This window comes from Pistacia vera, unplaced genomic scaffold (genome assembly GCF_008641045.1).
Source record: "Pistacia vera cultivar Batoury unplaced genomic scaffold, PisVer_v2 Contig277, whole genome shotgun sequence".
NCBI lineage: Eukaryota > Viridiplantae > Streptophyta > Magnoliopsida > Sapindales > Anacardiaceae > Pistacia > Pistacia vera.
This window is the reverse complement of record NW_022196087.1, coordinates 1,424,170-1,437,483: the sequence shown is the minus strand read 5'-3', so window position 1 is coordinate 1,437,483 and position 13,314 is coordinate 1,424,170. Positions and strand designations below refer to the sequence as shown.

Below are 13,314 nucleotides of genomic sequence, written 5' to 3'. Positions count from 1 at the left end.
TAGAGGTTGGAGTTGAGATTTCCAGCTGATGCAGTTCCCTCCAAGGATGAAACAGTATGCAGTGGTTGACTTCCTACTATCCCTGTCACCTGCAAAGTCTGAATCCACAAACTCTACAAGATCAAGTGTAGATGTTCTTTTGCAATACTCTAAACCTATACATGCAGTATAGTTTATATATCTGAGTACCCATTTCAATGCAATCCAATGAGCACTTCCTAGATTTGACATGAAACCTATCAATAAAGAAATTGCAAAAGCTAAATCTGGTCTGGTGCTAATCATTGCATACATTACTGACCTATCACATTTGAATAACGGACAATCTCCATTTTTATGGTTCAGCGGACATTAGGACATGAGACTTAGACAGAAAAAATGGTATCAGAGGCATTGTACATGTTACAATCAGACATCCAAAATTGGCAACTAATTTTGCAGATATGGTGTTTGATGAGCCTTTAGGGTACTCCTACTTCTGTCTCTGTTATCATCATTCCAAGTATTTTCTTAGCTACTCCTAGGTCTTTCATCAAATTAGAACTGTGTCTAGACTTTAGTTCAGTTATTTTTTATTTGATTTACTAATGAAAGCATATCATCTACATAAAGCAGTAAGTAAATAGGCAATGCATCTTTCAAAGCAAAGTAAAAACAGTTATCATATTTGCTCCTAGTGAACCGGTTGGTATAAAGGTATCAAACTTTTATACCATATTGGGTGACTGTTTAAGTCCATACAAGGACTTATGCCGTCTGCATACATGGTCTGGTCTAAGATATTACAAAACCTACGGTTGGGCCATGTAAATTGTTCTTATAATCCCCATGAAGGAATGCTGTTTTACATCAAGTTGCTGTAACTCTAGGCCTTGGTGAGCTATAACAGACAGCATCATCTAATGGTTTATATTTTACTACGGAGAGAAGACTTCATTAAAGTCTATGCCCTCCCTTTGGCTGAACCCTTTGGCCACCAATCTAGCTTGTATCTAGGTTGTTCATTAGTTGTTACACTTCCTTAATCTTATACGCCATTTACACTAAATAATTTTCTGATTTTTAGGTTTAGGAACAAGGACCAGGTCCCATTTACTGTAGGAATTCATTTCCTCTATCATTGCTTGCCACCATTTATGTTTGTCTTTGAAGTAATTGCTTCTGAGTATGACTCTGGTTCTGTCCTCAGTACTTCAGTTCCTGCCAGTTGGGCTGTGTAGATCAGCTCTGCATATGAGTATCTCACTTAGGGCCTTATGTCTCTTCTGGGCTGTCTTTGCCAGTTGGTAATCTTGTAAATCATCCAGCAAGGGACCTTGGGCCTCCTTGTCTCATCCTCATTCTGGTCAGGTCCCTCAGGTGCTGTTCCTTCTTCTGGTGTAGGATCATCTTCAGTCTGGGTATCTCTGGTTGCCTGATGGTTGCCTCCACCTCAATTGATGTAGTGTCTAGATGATCTAGTTGTGTTACATTGTTGCTTGGAGGACTTGCATCACTGTTAGCAAACTGTAGGGGAAATCCCCTTCATTAAATTACATATCTGCTAATAATGATCTTAACCCGGTGTAGTCCTATCCCATAACCTGTAACCTTTAGTGCCCTCTGATATCCTAACAGTAAACACTTTATGGACCTGGGCTTAATTTCCCATCACTAGGGTGTGCATATGCAGCACATCCAAACACTCTTAGGTGACTAAGGTTTAACTCTCTCCTTACCATTTAGACCAGGACAGTTGAATCCTATGGAGCTATTGAGGCTTCTGTTTATTAGATGGGCAGCAGTGGTCAAAGTTCTCCCCAAAGTTTTTGGGAGTTTGAAGTGAATAGAAGACATGACTTTCTCTAACAAGGTTCGGTTCATTCTCTCAGCAACTCTATTTGCTGAGGGGTTTCCTAACTGTCTTATGCCTTAATATACCTTGATCCCTACAGATTATCAAACTCTATATTGCAGAAACTAGACCATTGTTTCTTAAGGCTTTCACTCTTCTATCAGTTTGATTTTCCACAAGTATTTTCCAGGTTTTAAACTTAGACAGTGCCTATCTTTGGACTTCAGTAGGTATACCCAAACCTTCCTACTGAAGTCATCCTAATTGAAAGGAAGTAGGAATTCCTCATGAGATCCAATCTTTCAGGTCCCGAAAGGTAGCATGTAGGTAATCTAAACAGTTTTTGGATAAGTGTATGTCTTTGGTGAAACTAACTCTATGTTGTTTTCCTAAGACAGGGTTTCACAAAAGTCTAGCGTTTAGTATTTTATCCTTTCTAAATAAACCTGTTGGGTAAGAAGCTCATACCCTTCACTCATAGCCCAGCCTAAGATGCCACTTATCAGTAGTATTGAGATTGGGTGGAGACCAGTGCACTATTCTCTTTCTCAGGGTAAACTGCCACACAAAAGGTACAGCCCATTCTTCTTCAGCCCCCTTAATACAATATGATTATTCTTAAACAACTTTATGCAACCCCTTTCAGCATATAACTACAACCGATTCATCTAAGTGCCTAGGGATATTAGGTCCTCTTTAGTTCAGGAATGTACTAACATTTGATAACACAATAAGTTTTCATCATCCAACCTTAGGGTTATATTGCCAATCCTAACACTCTGCAGGTGTTGTTATTACCCATATAGACAGTTTCATATTCACCACCCCTAAAGTCCTAGAACCAATCCCTGTTACAGCTCATATGGAAGGAGCATCCTAAGTCTAACACCCAGTCATGTGTTGATGTCCTAGACACAGTGAGGACTTCTGGATCAGTAATATTATATCAGCACAAGGCCACATTGCTATCAGTGTTTACTTATTTTTGTTTTTAATCCAATTATAACAATTCTTTTTTTAGATGCCCTGGTTTATTACAGTGAAAACACTTCCTAGTCTCCATTTTCTTATTAGTCCCTTTCCCTTTCCTTTTAGTTTAGACCAAGTGTTTCTTTGCATGCCATTAGAGAAACTTCCTAGGTCAGTTTTACCTAACAAACAAATTGTTCCCACTTCTTTTTTGAACCTTCAACTTAACTCCCTAGCTTTAGTCTGATATATATGAGATCTAATAGAGACAGTGCCAGAATACGTTAAAACGTTCTTAACAACCTGGTATTCCTCTGTCAGTGAGTTTAGCAGGATCATTGCTAAACTCGTTTCACCTAATTCTAGTCAGTGCCCTTTAGGATCATAGTCATTTTCCTAGGATTATAGTCATTTTCAAGAATTCATCAAATTATCTTCTATGACTTACTACTGTATCTATATGAAAATAGTGCACCCTTTAAGATAGCCAGATTTGGTGCAGTTTGTAAGGCATACAGAGTTTCGAGTTTACCCCAGAGTGCGATTGGAGCCTCCAATCCATCCACTTCTTCAGCAGCTTGTCTGCCAAATCATCACGATCAAGTTGTATGCCTCTTCGTCTATTTCTGCCTTTCTGTTTAATGTCCCTGGCCACTTTTCTGCATCCTTTTCCAGTGCAATCCCTACTTATTATGTGAAAGTAGGGCCTTCATCTTCTTCTTCCAAGAATTGAAGTCAATTTTTCCGTGTACTGCGCGTTCCATGCGAGTTGAACTCATGGTGCTCATAATTAGAAAACGTGTCGATTTGTGATTATTTGGTTTGATGATTACCTATAGTTCCTAGAACCCTAAACCGAAATTTTAGAAAACCCCCAATCGATGAAACCTAGAATTTTAATTTTCTCAAATTCGGATCTAAACTCACTCTAGGCTCTAAGGTAAAAGGCTCTGATACCACTGTTGTAAACACTCTTTCAAACACAGATTATAACCAATAAAACAGACATCCACAAAAGATCAAGAACACCCACAATTTTACCATGGTTCACCTCCAAGATTGGGAAGGCTACGTCCACGTTGAGCTCCGAAAACAAAAGAAGTTCACACACTAATTGTTAATCAGTTTACAGATTACAGACACAAGATCGAAAGATCCAATACACCCGAAATCACCCTATCTGGTAACTATCAGCCTAGGAAACTACCACTCAGAATCCCAGCCCATCGAGAGACAAAACCCCTAAATCAGAATGACAAAACCAATCACTCAACCAGTTACACAGAATCAAGATTTTAGAACAAAAGATGAACCCTAGGAGCAAAAACCTAACACAGTATCAATCGAATAGAATACCCTAGACTAAAGAGAAAAGTTTGCTTATATATCGTGACCAGGATGGACTGAACTCAGCCGTTGGATCTCTTGAAGACTGATGGTCCAGATTCATTCTGAAACGACAGCGTATTGGTTTAAGTAACACGGCACCGTTTTTAGTCTTCACACTTACAATTTACAAGCGTCTTATTAAATTAAGTAATCATTATTTTACTTATCTATTTCAGTCAAATGATGTAAATAGTATATATATCTATTTCTGTCACCAATATGTATACATTATATTCAAAATGTGAAATTATAGTGTTGTGGGAAAAAGAAAAATGAGATTCTAAGATAAAAAAAAGTAAAACAAAAAGAAATCCATTTATTTTTGGATTCTATTGCTAAAATATTTTCTTGAAAGTTAGTGAATTAGGTTGTCTAATCATGTCCTAACTTTATACTAACTAAGTTCTTTTTATTAGATTGGTGACTTAACTTTTTCAGTCTTTAAGGTCAAAGTTTCTTGAACCCTCTCCTATCCAATTTTTGTTGTTGCAGTCAGGTGAATCCCGAGGTCACCCAAATATTATTTACTCACTAATAATTAACCAACTTACTCCTACCCCAACCTTAAAAATTTCCACCTTTTAACACTCTCTCTTTCTCTCATATGTTATTCTTAGGAACAAATATAAATAAATGATGGCTACTAAAATAATGATAATAATAAAATAATTAAAGAATAAATCTTGATCCATCAAAGCTCCTGTAATTAATTAAAAAAAATAAAGAAAAGATTCGAATTCCCGGCCCAAATGTAACTGATGATGATTATTTAAAGAAGTGTGATTTAGTATTAATGTGAATGAAAAGTTGCCAATATTGTTTGGGATTTTGAGTGAATGTTTGTAGTAATTACAAGTAATAAGTCGAATTGGAAGAGACAGGAGTGTCATATTGAAGGTTGAATAGAGTGGTCTGATTAGTGTAGTAGGGGATATTGGGAGAGATTTTAATATATGGACCCAACGTCACTCTCCATTAATCGTCATCGCCATTTTATCAATTGATTTAAACTCATCCAATACCACGTTTCCCCTAATATTTGTCAAAGCTATTTTCCAAGATATCTTGATCAGCTTGCTTATCACACCCCTTAATAATAATATCTATATCTAACTCATATTCAATCTTCTATAATGTAGATTGGATCAATTCTATATATGTTTGATATTATAAAAAAACAAATACGTGTTATATGTTTCAAAAACCGAAATTTCAAAAAAAGAAAGGAATGAAAATCTATTAAGATCTAACTCATTATTCATCTTCTAATCATATAAGATGGATCCATGTTATAAGTTTTGCTATTAATAAAAACAAATACGTGTTATATGATCCTTCAAAAACCGAAATTTCAGAAAAAGAGAGGAATGAAAATATATTAAGATCTAACTCATTCTTAATTCAATCTTCTAATCATGTAAGATTGGATCAATTTCTGTATATGTTTTTGATAATTAATAAAAACAAATACGTGTTATATGTTCCTTCAAAAAGCGAAATTTCAGAAAAAGAAAGGAGTGAAAATATATTAAAGATTAAAATCTTTGATTAGTTCAAAGATGCTTTACATAATAACTAATTATATTTCCTTCAATCTTCTCTAACCCGTTTTTATTTCTAGTGGAGATCGGGTCAACTCTTGTTAATGATAAATTAATTATGTTGATAAATATTCTATAGGAACTGACACAAGAAATTAAAGAAAGAGGTTTTTTGTCTTGTCTGTCCTTTTTAATTAATTATAATAAAAAGAAAAAAAAAATTAAAGGTTAAGATAATTGTATATTTAATTTAGGTGGGGTCTGCCCCGTATATGATTTTTATTCATTCATATAATATTTTTTTCCCCTACAATTATGATTTTATGGGAGTGCTAGAAATCAGAAAAGACAGTTCACATGGGAGAACTCAGAAAGAAGAAAACTGTACCCATCTTTTGTCACCTTCAATCTTTCCATCTTCTTCTTCAAGAGCAACATTCACTCTTCAATCAATCCTTCTACTTTCTTCTTCCATGGGTAAGGTAGACTACTAACACATGCAATAATTTAACCATTTCTTTTATTCTCTTTCAAACCCTTTGCATATTTTTCATCTTTGTCAAATTTCTTCGTCTATATTTCCTTTGGTTTTTGCTCTCTCCATACAAAAGTATGAGGAGTATTGCAACTTGTTATAATGAACATGCCATTAAAGTATCCGATTCATATTGTTCCGGCCCTTCAAACCGATCCTATCTTTCTCCAAACTTGATCCCTTCAACCCCAAATTCAGTTTCTTGTATTTACAAAACCCAACTCTCTTCTGAAAAACACCTCCTCATAACATTAAGTTGGTGCAATAAATTATTAGGCCATGGTCTCAGTATTAACGTCTGTGACAACACACGTCATCCCTCCAAATTCAATGTTAATTCTCACCAGTTGAGTCATAACAAAGGCAGCAAAATTTTCGAATCTTGCAATTCAAAGGTTGAAGTTTTCTGGGATGTTTCCAATGCTCAGTATGAGAATGGACCTGAACCGAGCCATGAGTTTTATGTAATCGTTTTGGTTGATTCTGAACTTGGTCTAATCCTTGGAGACATGAATGAAGAACAAGAGGAACTCAACGTTAAAAATCTGAAATCAAAATACCCAGTTAGGAAATTCTCATTAGTTTCAAGATTCGAGAGGTTTTCGGGTTCGACTGTGTATTCAACAAAGGCGAAGTTTTGTGATTCGGGAAACGCTCATGAAATTTTGATAAAGTGTATGGGAGAAAAGGAAGGATCAAGAAATAATCCAGTTCTATCAGTGAGTATTGATGAGAAGAAAATATTTCAAGTGAAGAGATTGAGGTGGAATTTCAGAGGAAACCAGACGATATTTTTGGATGATTTGTTGGTGGACATGATGTGGGATGTCCATGACTGGTTTTTTAAAGAAGGAAATTCAGGTTGTGCTATTTTCTTGTTCAGAACAAGGAGTGGATTGGATAGCAGGTTGTGGTTGGAAGAGAAGAATTTAAAGCAAAAGGGAAAAGAATGGGTTGATGAGCAATTCTCTTTGTTGATTTGTGCCTGTAAGAATCAATACTAATTACACTTTTCTTCTAATTTTTTTTTTTTTTTTTTAAAATTTTATCCCCAAGTATATATGATTTTATTTTATTTTATTTTTTCCTTCTTTTTTTTTCTTTTTTAACCTTTTTATGAATTTCGATAAGGAAGAAGATAGATAGGAATTAATATATATACGATCATATGGAAATGAAAAAAAGAGGTTTGAGTTGTATAGGTGGTTTGCGTTCTTGTACATTGAACTTGAAATTAATTAATGTTTGCTTCTGCTTGTTCCACTTTCTATGGATCTCTGCTACAGAATCTCAACTGTTAAATCTCTTTATAAAGTTTTTTTTTAGTTTTGGTCAACTTTTCTGTGTTATGAATTGGGGGCAAATGACGACACAACTGAGGGCTTTTGCAGTTCAAATTTTGCAGTTTAATAATGCTACGGACACCCAAGATCTGTACCGAAATTTTGCATTGAATGAAGTGTTAACTGAGTAGACGCAATCACGTAGTATATTAACAAATATTTTATAAATGAATAGTCGTTCATCAAATATGAACGGACATATATAATTATTGGACGACCGTTTATTTTAAATAGACTCACGTTCATGAGAAAATAATAATGGACTCTCGTCTATATTATATGGATGGACGTCCACCTAGAATGGACACCCGTCCATTGTTTAAAATAAAAAACATTTAAAACAAAAATCATGGACACCCATCCATATTCAATGGACGGCGTCCCTATTAGATGAACACCTTTCCATTGTTTGAGTTAAAAAATTTTATACACAATTGAGACTCAAATGTTTTAGCTTGATTACCTGCTCTGGAAGCTATGCCATCTGGGACCATGTATTTATTAATCAAGTTGCTTTAAAAAATGTATATGTGATATGTTTGCTTTTCTTGTATATATGTTGTATGGTAGGTAAGAGTACGTATCATCATATTAATTATTTTTCTTTTTGAAATAAAAAAGATGTATAATCCACTTAAGAAAAATTGTATTAACTCTTTCTGTGTGTAAATTTTTTTGACTCAAACAATGGACGGACGTTCATTGAATATGGACGCATGTCCATAATATATAGACAGATGTCCATGATTTTTATTTTAAAATTTTTTTTATTTTAAACAATGGACGAGCGTCCATTCTAGGTGGACGCTTGTCCATTGTTATTTTCTCATGAGCGGGAGTCCATATAAAATGAATGGTCATCCAATAATCATAGATGTCTGGCCATATTTGATGGACGATAGTTCATTCGCGAAATATTTGTCAATATGTTACGTGATTGCGTCTACTTAGCTGACACGTTATTCTGTATAAAATTTCGATATAGGTCTTCAACGTCTGTAGCATTATTGTTTGTAGTTTTGCTTCTTTTTGTGATGAAGGAATTATTATTGTATTAATTGGTTTTTTTTTATATGTTTTCAACCATTTGGGAGGAAAAAGTTCCATGCTTTTGGGGACAAAATTTTCCCCGAGTAATACTAGCCTTACAAAGAGGCATACAAATAAGCATACAAAGAGACAAATCCAACCCTTAAAAGAAGATAAAAAGAGAGAAAGAGAGGTAATTATGAATTTGAAGGGCTGAATTTATCTCTTTGTATGCCTCTTTGTAAGCTAATATTACTCATTTTCCTCATATATAAATTTAAAGTTTGTACCTAATCGGATCTCTATTTTAACAGAGCTGACCAAACTTTGGTTGGATGTGATGTGTTCGCTAAGTACTTCAGGTCAATGTTTTGAAACCCGGCCCGGCCGGTTGAACCGGTTGAACCGGGACCCCGCTGATGAGCCGGGCCGGATGAGCCTACAAACCAGTGTTTTTGTTCTGTTCGCTGGCGCCCGCAGTTGGACCGGTGTACTGTAGCACCCACCGGTCCAACAGTCCATTTTAAAAAATCCGGGTCAACATTTATAATATAAAATAATTAAATTTAATAATATAAACTTAAACAGTAAACCCCAATATCATTTCCTTTCCCTCATTTCCCACCCATTTTCAAGCGTTTCCCACCCATTTTCATGCTCCCACCCTTTGCTTTGAAAGTCTGAACTCTAAAGCTTCACTCTCACTGAACTCAGAAAATTACCGTCGGAGTCTTCCCTTCACCGTCGAAACTCGTCGCTGTAGCCTTCACCGTCAACGGTTTGCTTCGTCGTCAGCTAGGGTGCCGCTCATTTTGCGATCTTCTCTGGCGTCCACTCTTCATCACCGCCGATCTACGCCGTAATCCATCGTCTTCATTCTTGATTCTTCTCGGAGCTGCACAGTCGATCTGGATCTCCGAGCTGCACACACTCTTCTTCACATTGCTTGAATCTGACTCAGCTCTTTATAGTTGCCCTGATTCACTCCACTTCAAGTTCAATCCACAATTATCACCTGCACTCTGATTTTGATGAGCTTTACTGCCTCCATTACCAATATATGTGGTGATTACAGCCAATTGGAAATTCGGATTTGATGTGATAACTTTTGTTGTCTCAGTTAAGGACTGCTAAAGATTGTTCATGTAAGGCGCTGATTGGGAAATATGTTGCTTTCCAAAATTTTAAATTTAAAGACCCAATAGGGTTCTTATTGTACGAGAGAGTCCCATGATTAGAATCCAAGAAATTAGTATATGTTGGAGTGGACAATTTGAGACTTGTTGAAGAAAATCTTTGGAGTTGAAGATTAAGTCTATTTAAATGAGAGAAGGTGGTGAGATCAAGAACAACCGTTGGGTGAGAGTTGGTTGCAGAGATTGTAGAGTTATGGAAATACAATTGATATGGTCTTTCACTTTGGGAGAAANAACAAATCAACGAACAAAATTCTACATAAATTATACAAAAAGCTTTTACATTTCTTAACTTACCCACTTGCATCTTCCTCAAAGTCAAGTCCCCCGCAAATGCGCCTAAATCAAACACATTTCTCTGGGCATCATTTGCATCACCAAAAGAACCACCCTGCATACAATAAAATTTTCATATTTAAAATCCCAGCAAAAGCAAACTATCCCAATTCTCATTAAGGCCAAAGCAATTAACACTTCACAAATAAAAATTACCACTTGGTTTGCCACAACATCCGGCATCTTCAAACGCGCACAACAACAACTTTACCTGCACAAACTTTAAATTTTTTTCAAAAGAACTTCAAAATTAAGTGGAAAAAAATCGTATAATAAGGGTATTCGTTTAATTGCTTGTTTACCTGGAATCGGACCGGATTCGCATTCAACATTTGAACGAAATTGAATTTGAATTTTCAATCTTCAGATTCAGATCAAAAGAGAGTTTCAGATCTTCAGTTGCCGAGGTGAAGAGAAAAATTAGAAAGTGAGTGGACTAATTCGATTTTAAACTCCAGTTATTTTGGGTTTTTTTTTTTTTTTTTTTTTTAATGACGTTAGTATTAGGGGACAAATGTTTTATTAAATATATTTGGTGTGATTGAAATAAATTAGTAGGTATGTTATATTAATATGGTTGATTGGAAGAGGGATAAAAGAACAATGGGAGAAACTTTATACTGAGTTGCCCTTTTTTTTATAATAATATTATATTTGGATTATTCTTTTATTCTCGTACATTTGAAAATTACGCTAAAACATCCCAATCAAAATAAAAGTATAAAAATTTGGTGGAAATATAAGGTAATAATGTTTTAAAAATCTTGTTTGTAAGGATAAAATAGTCTATAAATATTCTTATAAATTGTTTTCAGAATAAGGACATTATTGTCCAAGATTTTTATGAATTAGGGGTAAAATTTTAATAAAATTAAGATTACCAATTTATTTTAGAATACCTAAGAAAATAGTGATATTCAAATTACTACATATATAACGTACTGTAATTATTATTAATATTAAAAAATTATTTAAATATTTTATTATTTGATAACCAAATATAGTAATGTCAGTAATGTAAAAGAGAACAAAGACACAATATAATGTTATGAATGTTTCCTTTTCAAAATATCTTGGAACAATATTTCAATCACCATCTTTTTTTTTATACTAACTAATGAGATGTTGTTTACATGATTTAAAGATATTATTTACTTTATTTCACTTAGACATTACATAATAAACACAAATTAGATTTTAATTGTTTAAAAATATTAAAAATACTTTCAGATCTTAATATATATTGTTATGGGTATGCCTACCGATAGTAAATTGCACATAAATCTTAGTACATGTCATACTTTCAAGATTTTCCGTATACATATGTCGTCTTCAACCTAACATCACTCATACTTTTATAATTAACATAAATAATGTGTAAAGATCCATCCTAATTGACAAATTTGGAAAGTGTCTAAAATTTAAAGAAAATGTAAACTATTGCTTCCCCCAAATGTTCATATTTTAAACTTTTTTTGTTTTTTAAAACAGCAGTTATGAATTTGAAATTGAAAAAAAAAAAAAAAAACCTAACAGAAAAACTGAACAGCGTTATCAAGTCTTAAGCACTCAAATGACACCAATTAACTTCTGTTAGTATTTTCCGTTTGAAGGCTTTGAGCAACATAAATTGGAATTGCTTCTTCTCTCCGCTCAACATCATGGGTGGAACAAAAAATAAAACCCCCCATGCACTAAAATCGATTTCCCAATTTTCCATAAGATTATTTCAATTAAGATTAGAGACACAATTGGTAAAATTTAAAAATACCACTTTAAAAAGTGTAAGAGACATTTTCCTCACCCAAATAATAGTTTAATGATATTTTTTCACCCACAAACTTTTAAAATATCATTTTATTATCCAAATTTATATTTTGTTTCTGATTCCGACATTAGAAAAGTGTGGATTTACCAAACCTTGGGTGGGAAAAAAAATTTTGGACTTAGTAATAGAGTTAATGACTCTTTTTTACCCAAATAATGGTTTAATGACACTTTCTCACCCACAAACTTTTAAAATATCACTTTATTATCCAAATTTATATTATGGTGGCGAATAGAGAGCAAACTCAATCCAGACTGTTAGGACCTTTAAAAAGGGGAGGCTGGTGATTCTTTTGCTGGTGGAAGGTTGGATTTTAGTGGTTGGGATTGATCGGAATTTGACTTGGGAGAGACGGCTGCACAAACCCTAATCGTTCGATTGCTGGTGATTGTCAAGGTTAGCGAGAGTAGATGTTTGAGGGATTTTGGTGAGTGATGATCAGGGAAGATAAATGATGGTGATGTGGGGTCGTAACCTAATTTTATAACGTTTCTTTCACACTCTTGACATAGTAATTCATAATTAGTCACCTCGTAATTGAGTAAGTGAGCACTTGTAGATCACATATGTTGTCTAATTTACTTTATCTTTCTATTGTTTTGTATGCAGCTGAAATTTCTATTTCCCTATGAACTAATGATTTGCTTTTTAAACTTCTGTTTACAGATTTACAAAAACCTTCAATTCTTTAATATCAAATATATTATTAATTTATATGTTTCCTATTCAAAAATAAATTTACAATTGAAAAAAAAAAAAAGAATATTTCAATTAAGATTAGAGACACAATTGGTATATTAAAAATTAAAAATTTTAAAAATGAAAAAACCGAAACAACTTTTGGTCGATTTTCTACATTTAAAAAATGATATAATATTTATTATTTTGAAAAAAATAAAATAAAACAAGAGCACATAATAACTCTCATAAACATATCTTCTCTGTTCACTCCACAATGCCTCCTCTTAGTCTCAATCTGTTCGATTAATTCTTGTACGTCAGATCAAAACCTAATCAAATCAGACGTTAAGGCCTTTAAATGTTAAATTCAAAATCGGTGGAAGGTTGATGGTTTTTCTGTCAAGGGGCGGGAAAGTCGGGAAAATAAAATTTGGACTTAGTAATATGATATTATTTGTTTAATTAATATAAGCATGTATCGCAGTTGGTGAAGACCGATGCAATGCACATGGCTTCACAAGAAACAAGGGCATTCACGATGTACTGGTAGATGTGTATGCAGGTTTGTGTCTCCACGCATTCACAATGTCCAACATTATGTTTGTTTTAAAAAATAGTAAATTATTATAGTAA

At 34.0% G+C, this 13,314-nt stretch overlaps 1 protein-coding gene across 1 annotated transcript; it reads left to right on the top strand.

Annotated features, from left to right (window-relative positions):
* Nucleotides 1-6,071: 6,071 nt before the first annotated feature.
* Nucleotides 6,072-7,300, top strand: LOC116133961. The gene has a single exon (XM_031419623.1). The coding sequence runs from the start codon at nucleotides 6,346-6,348 to the stop codon at nucleotides 7,270-7,272; it is 927 nt and encodes a 308-aa protein (XP_031275483.1). The 5' UTR covers nucleotides 6,072-6,345; the 3' UTR covers nucleotides 7,273-7,300.
* The last annotated feature ends 6,014 nt before the right edge of the window (nucleotides 7,301-13,314 follow it).

What these genes read in the sequence shown, in the direction of transcription:
- LOC116133961 (XM_031419623.1), top strand. Translation starts at nt 6,346, where the DNA reads ATGAGGAGTATTGCAACTTGTTATAATGAACATGCCATTAAAGTATCC.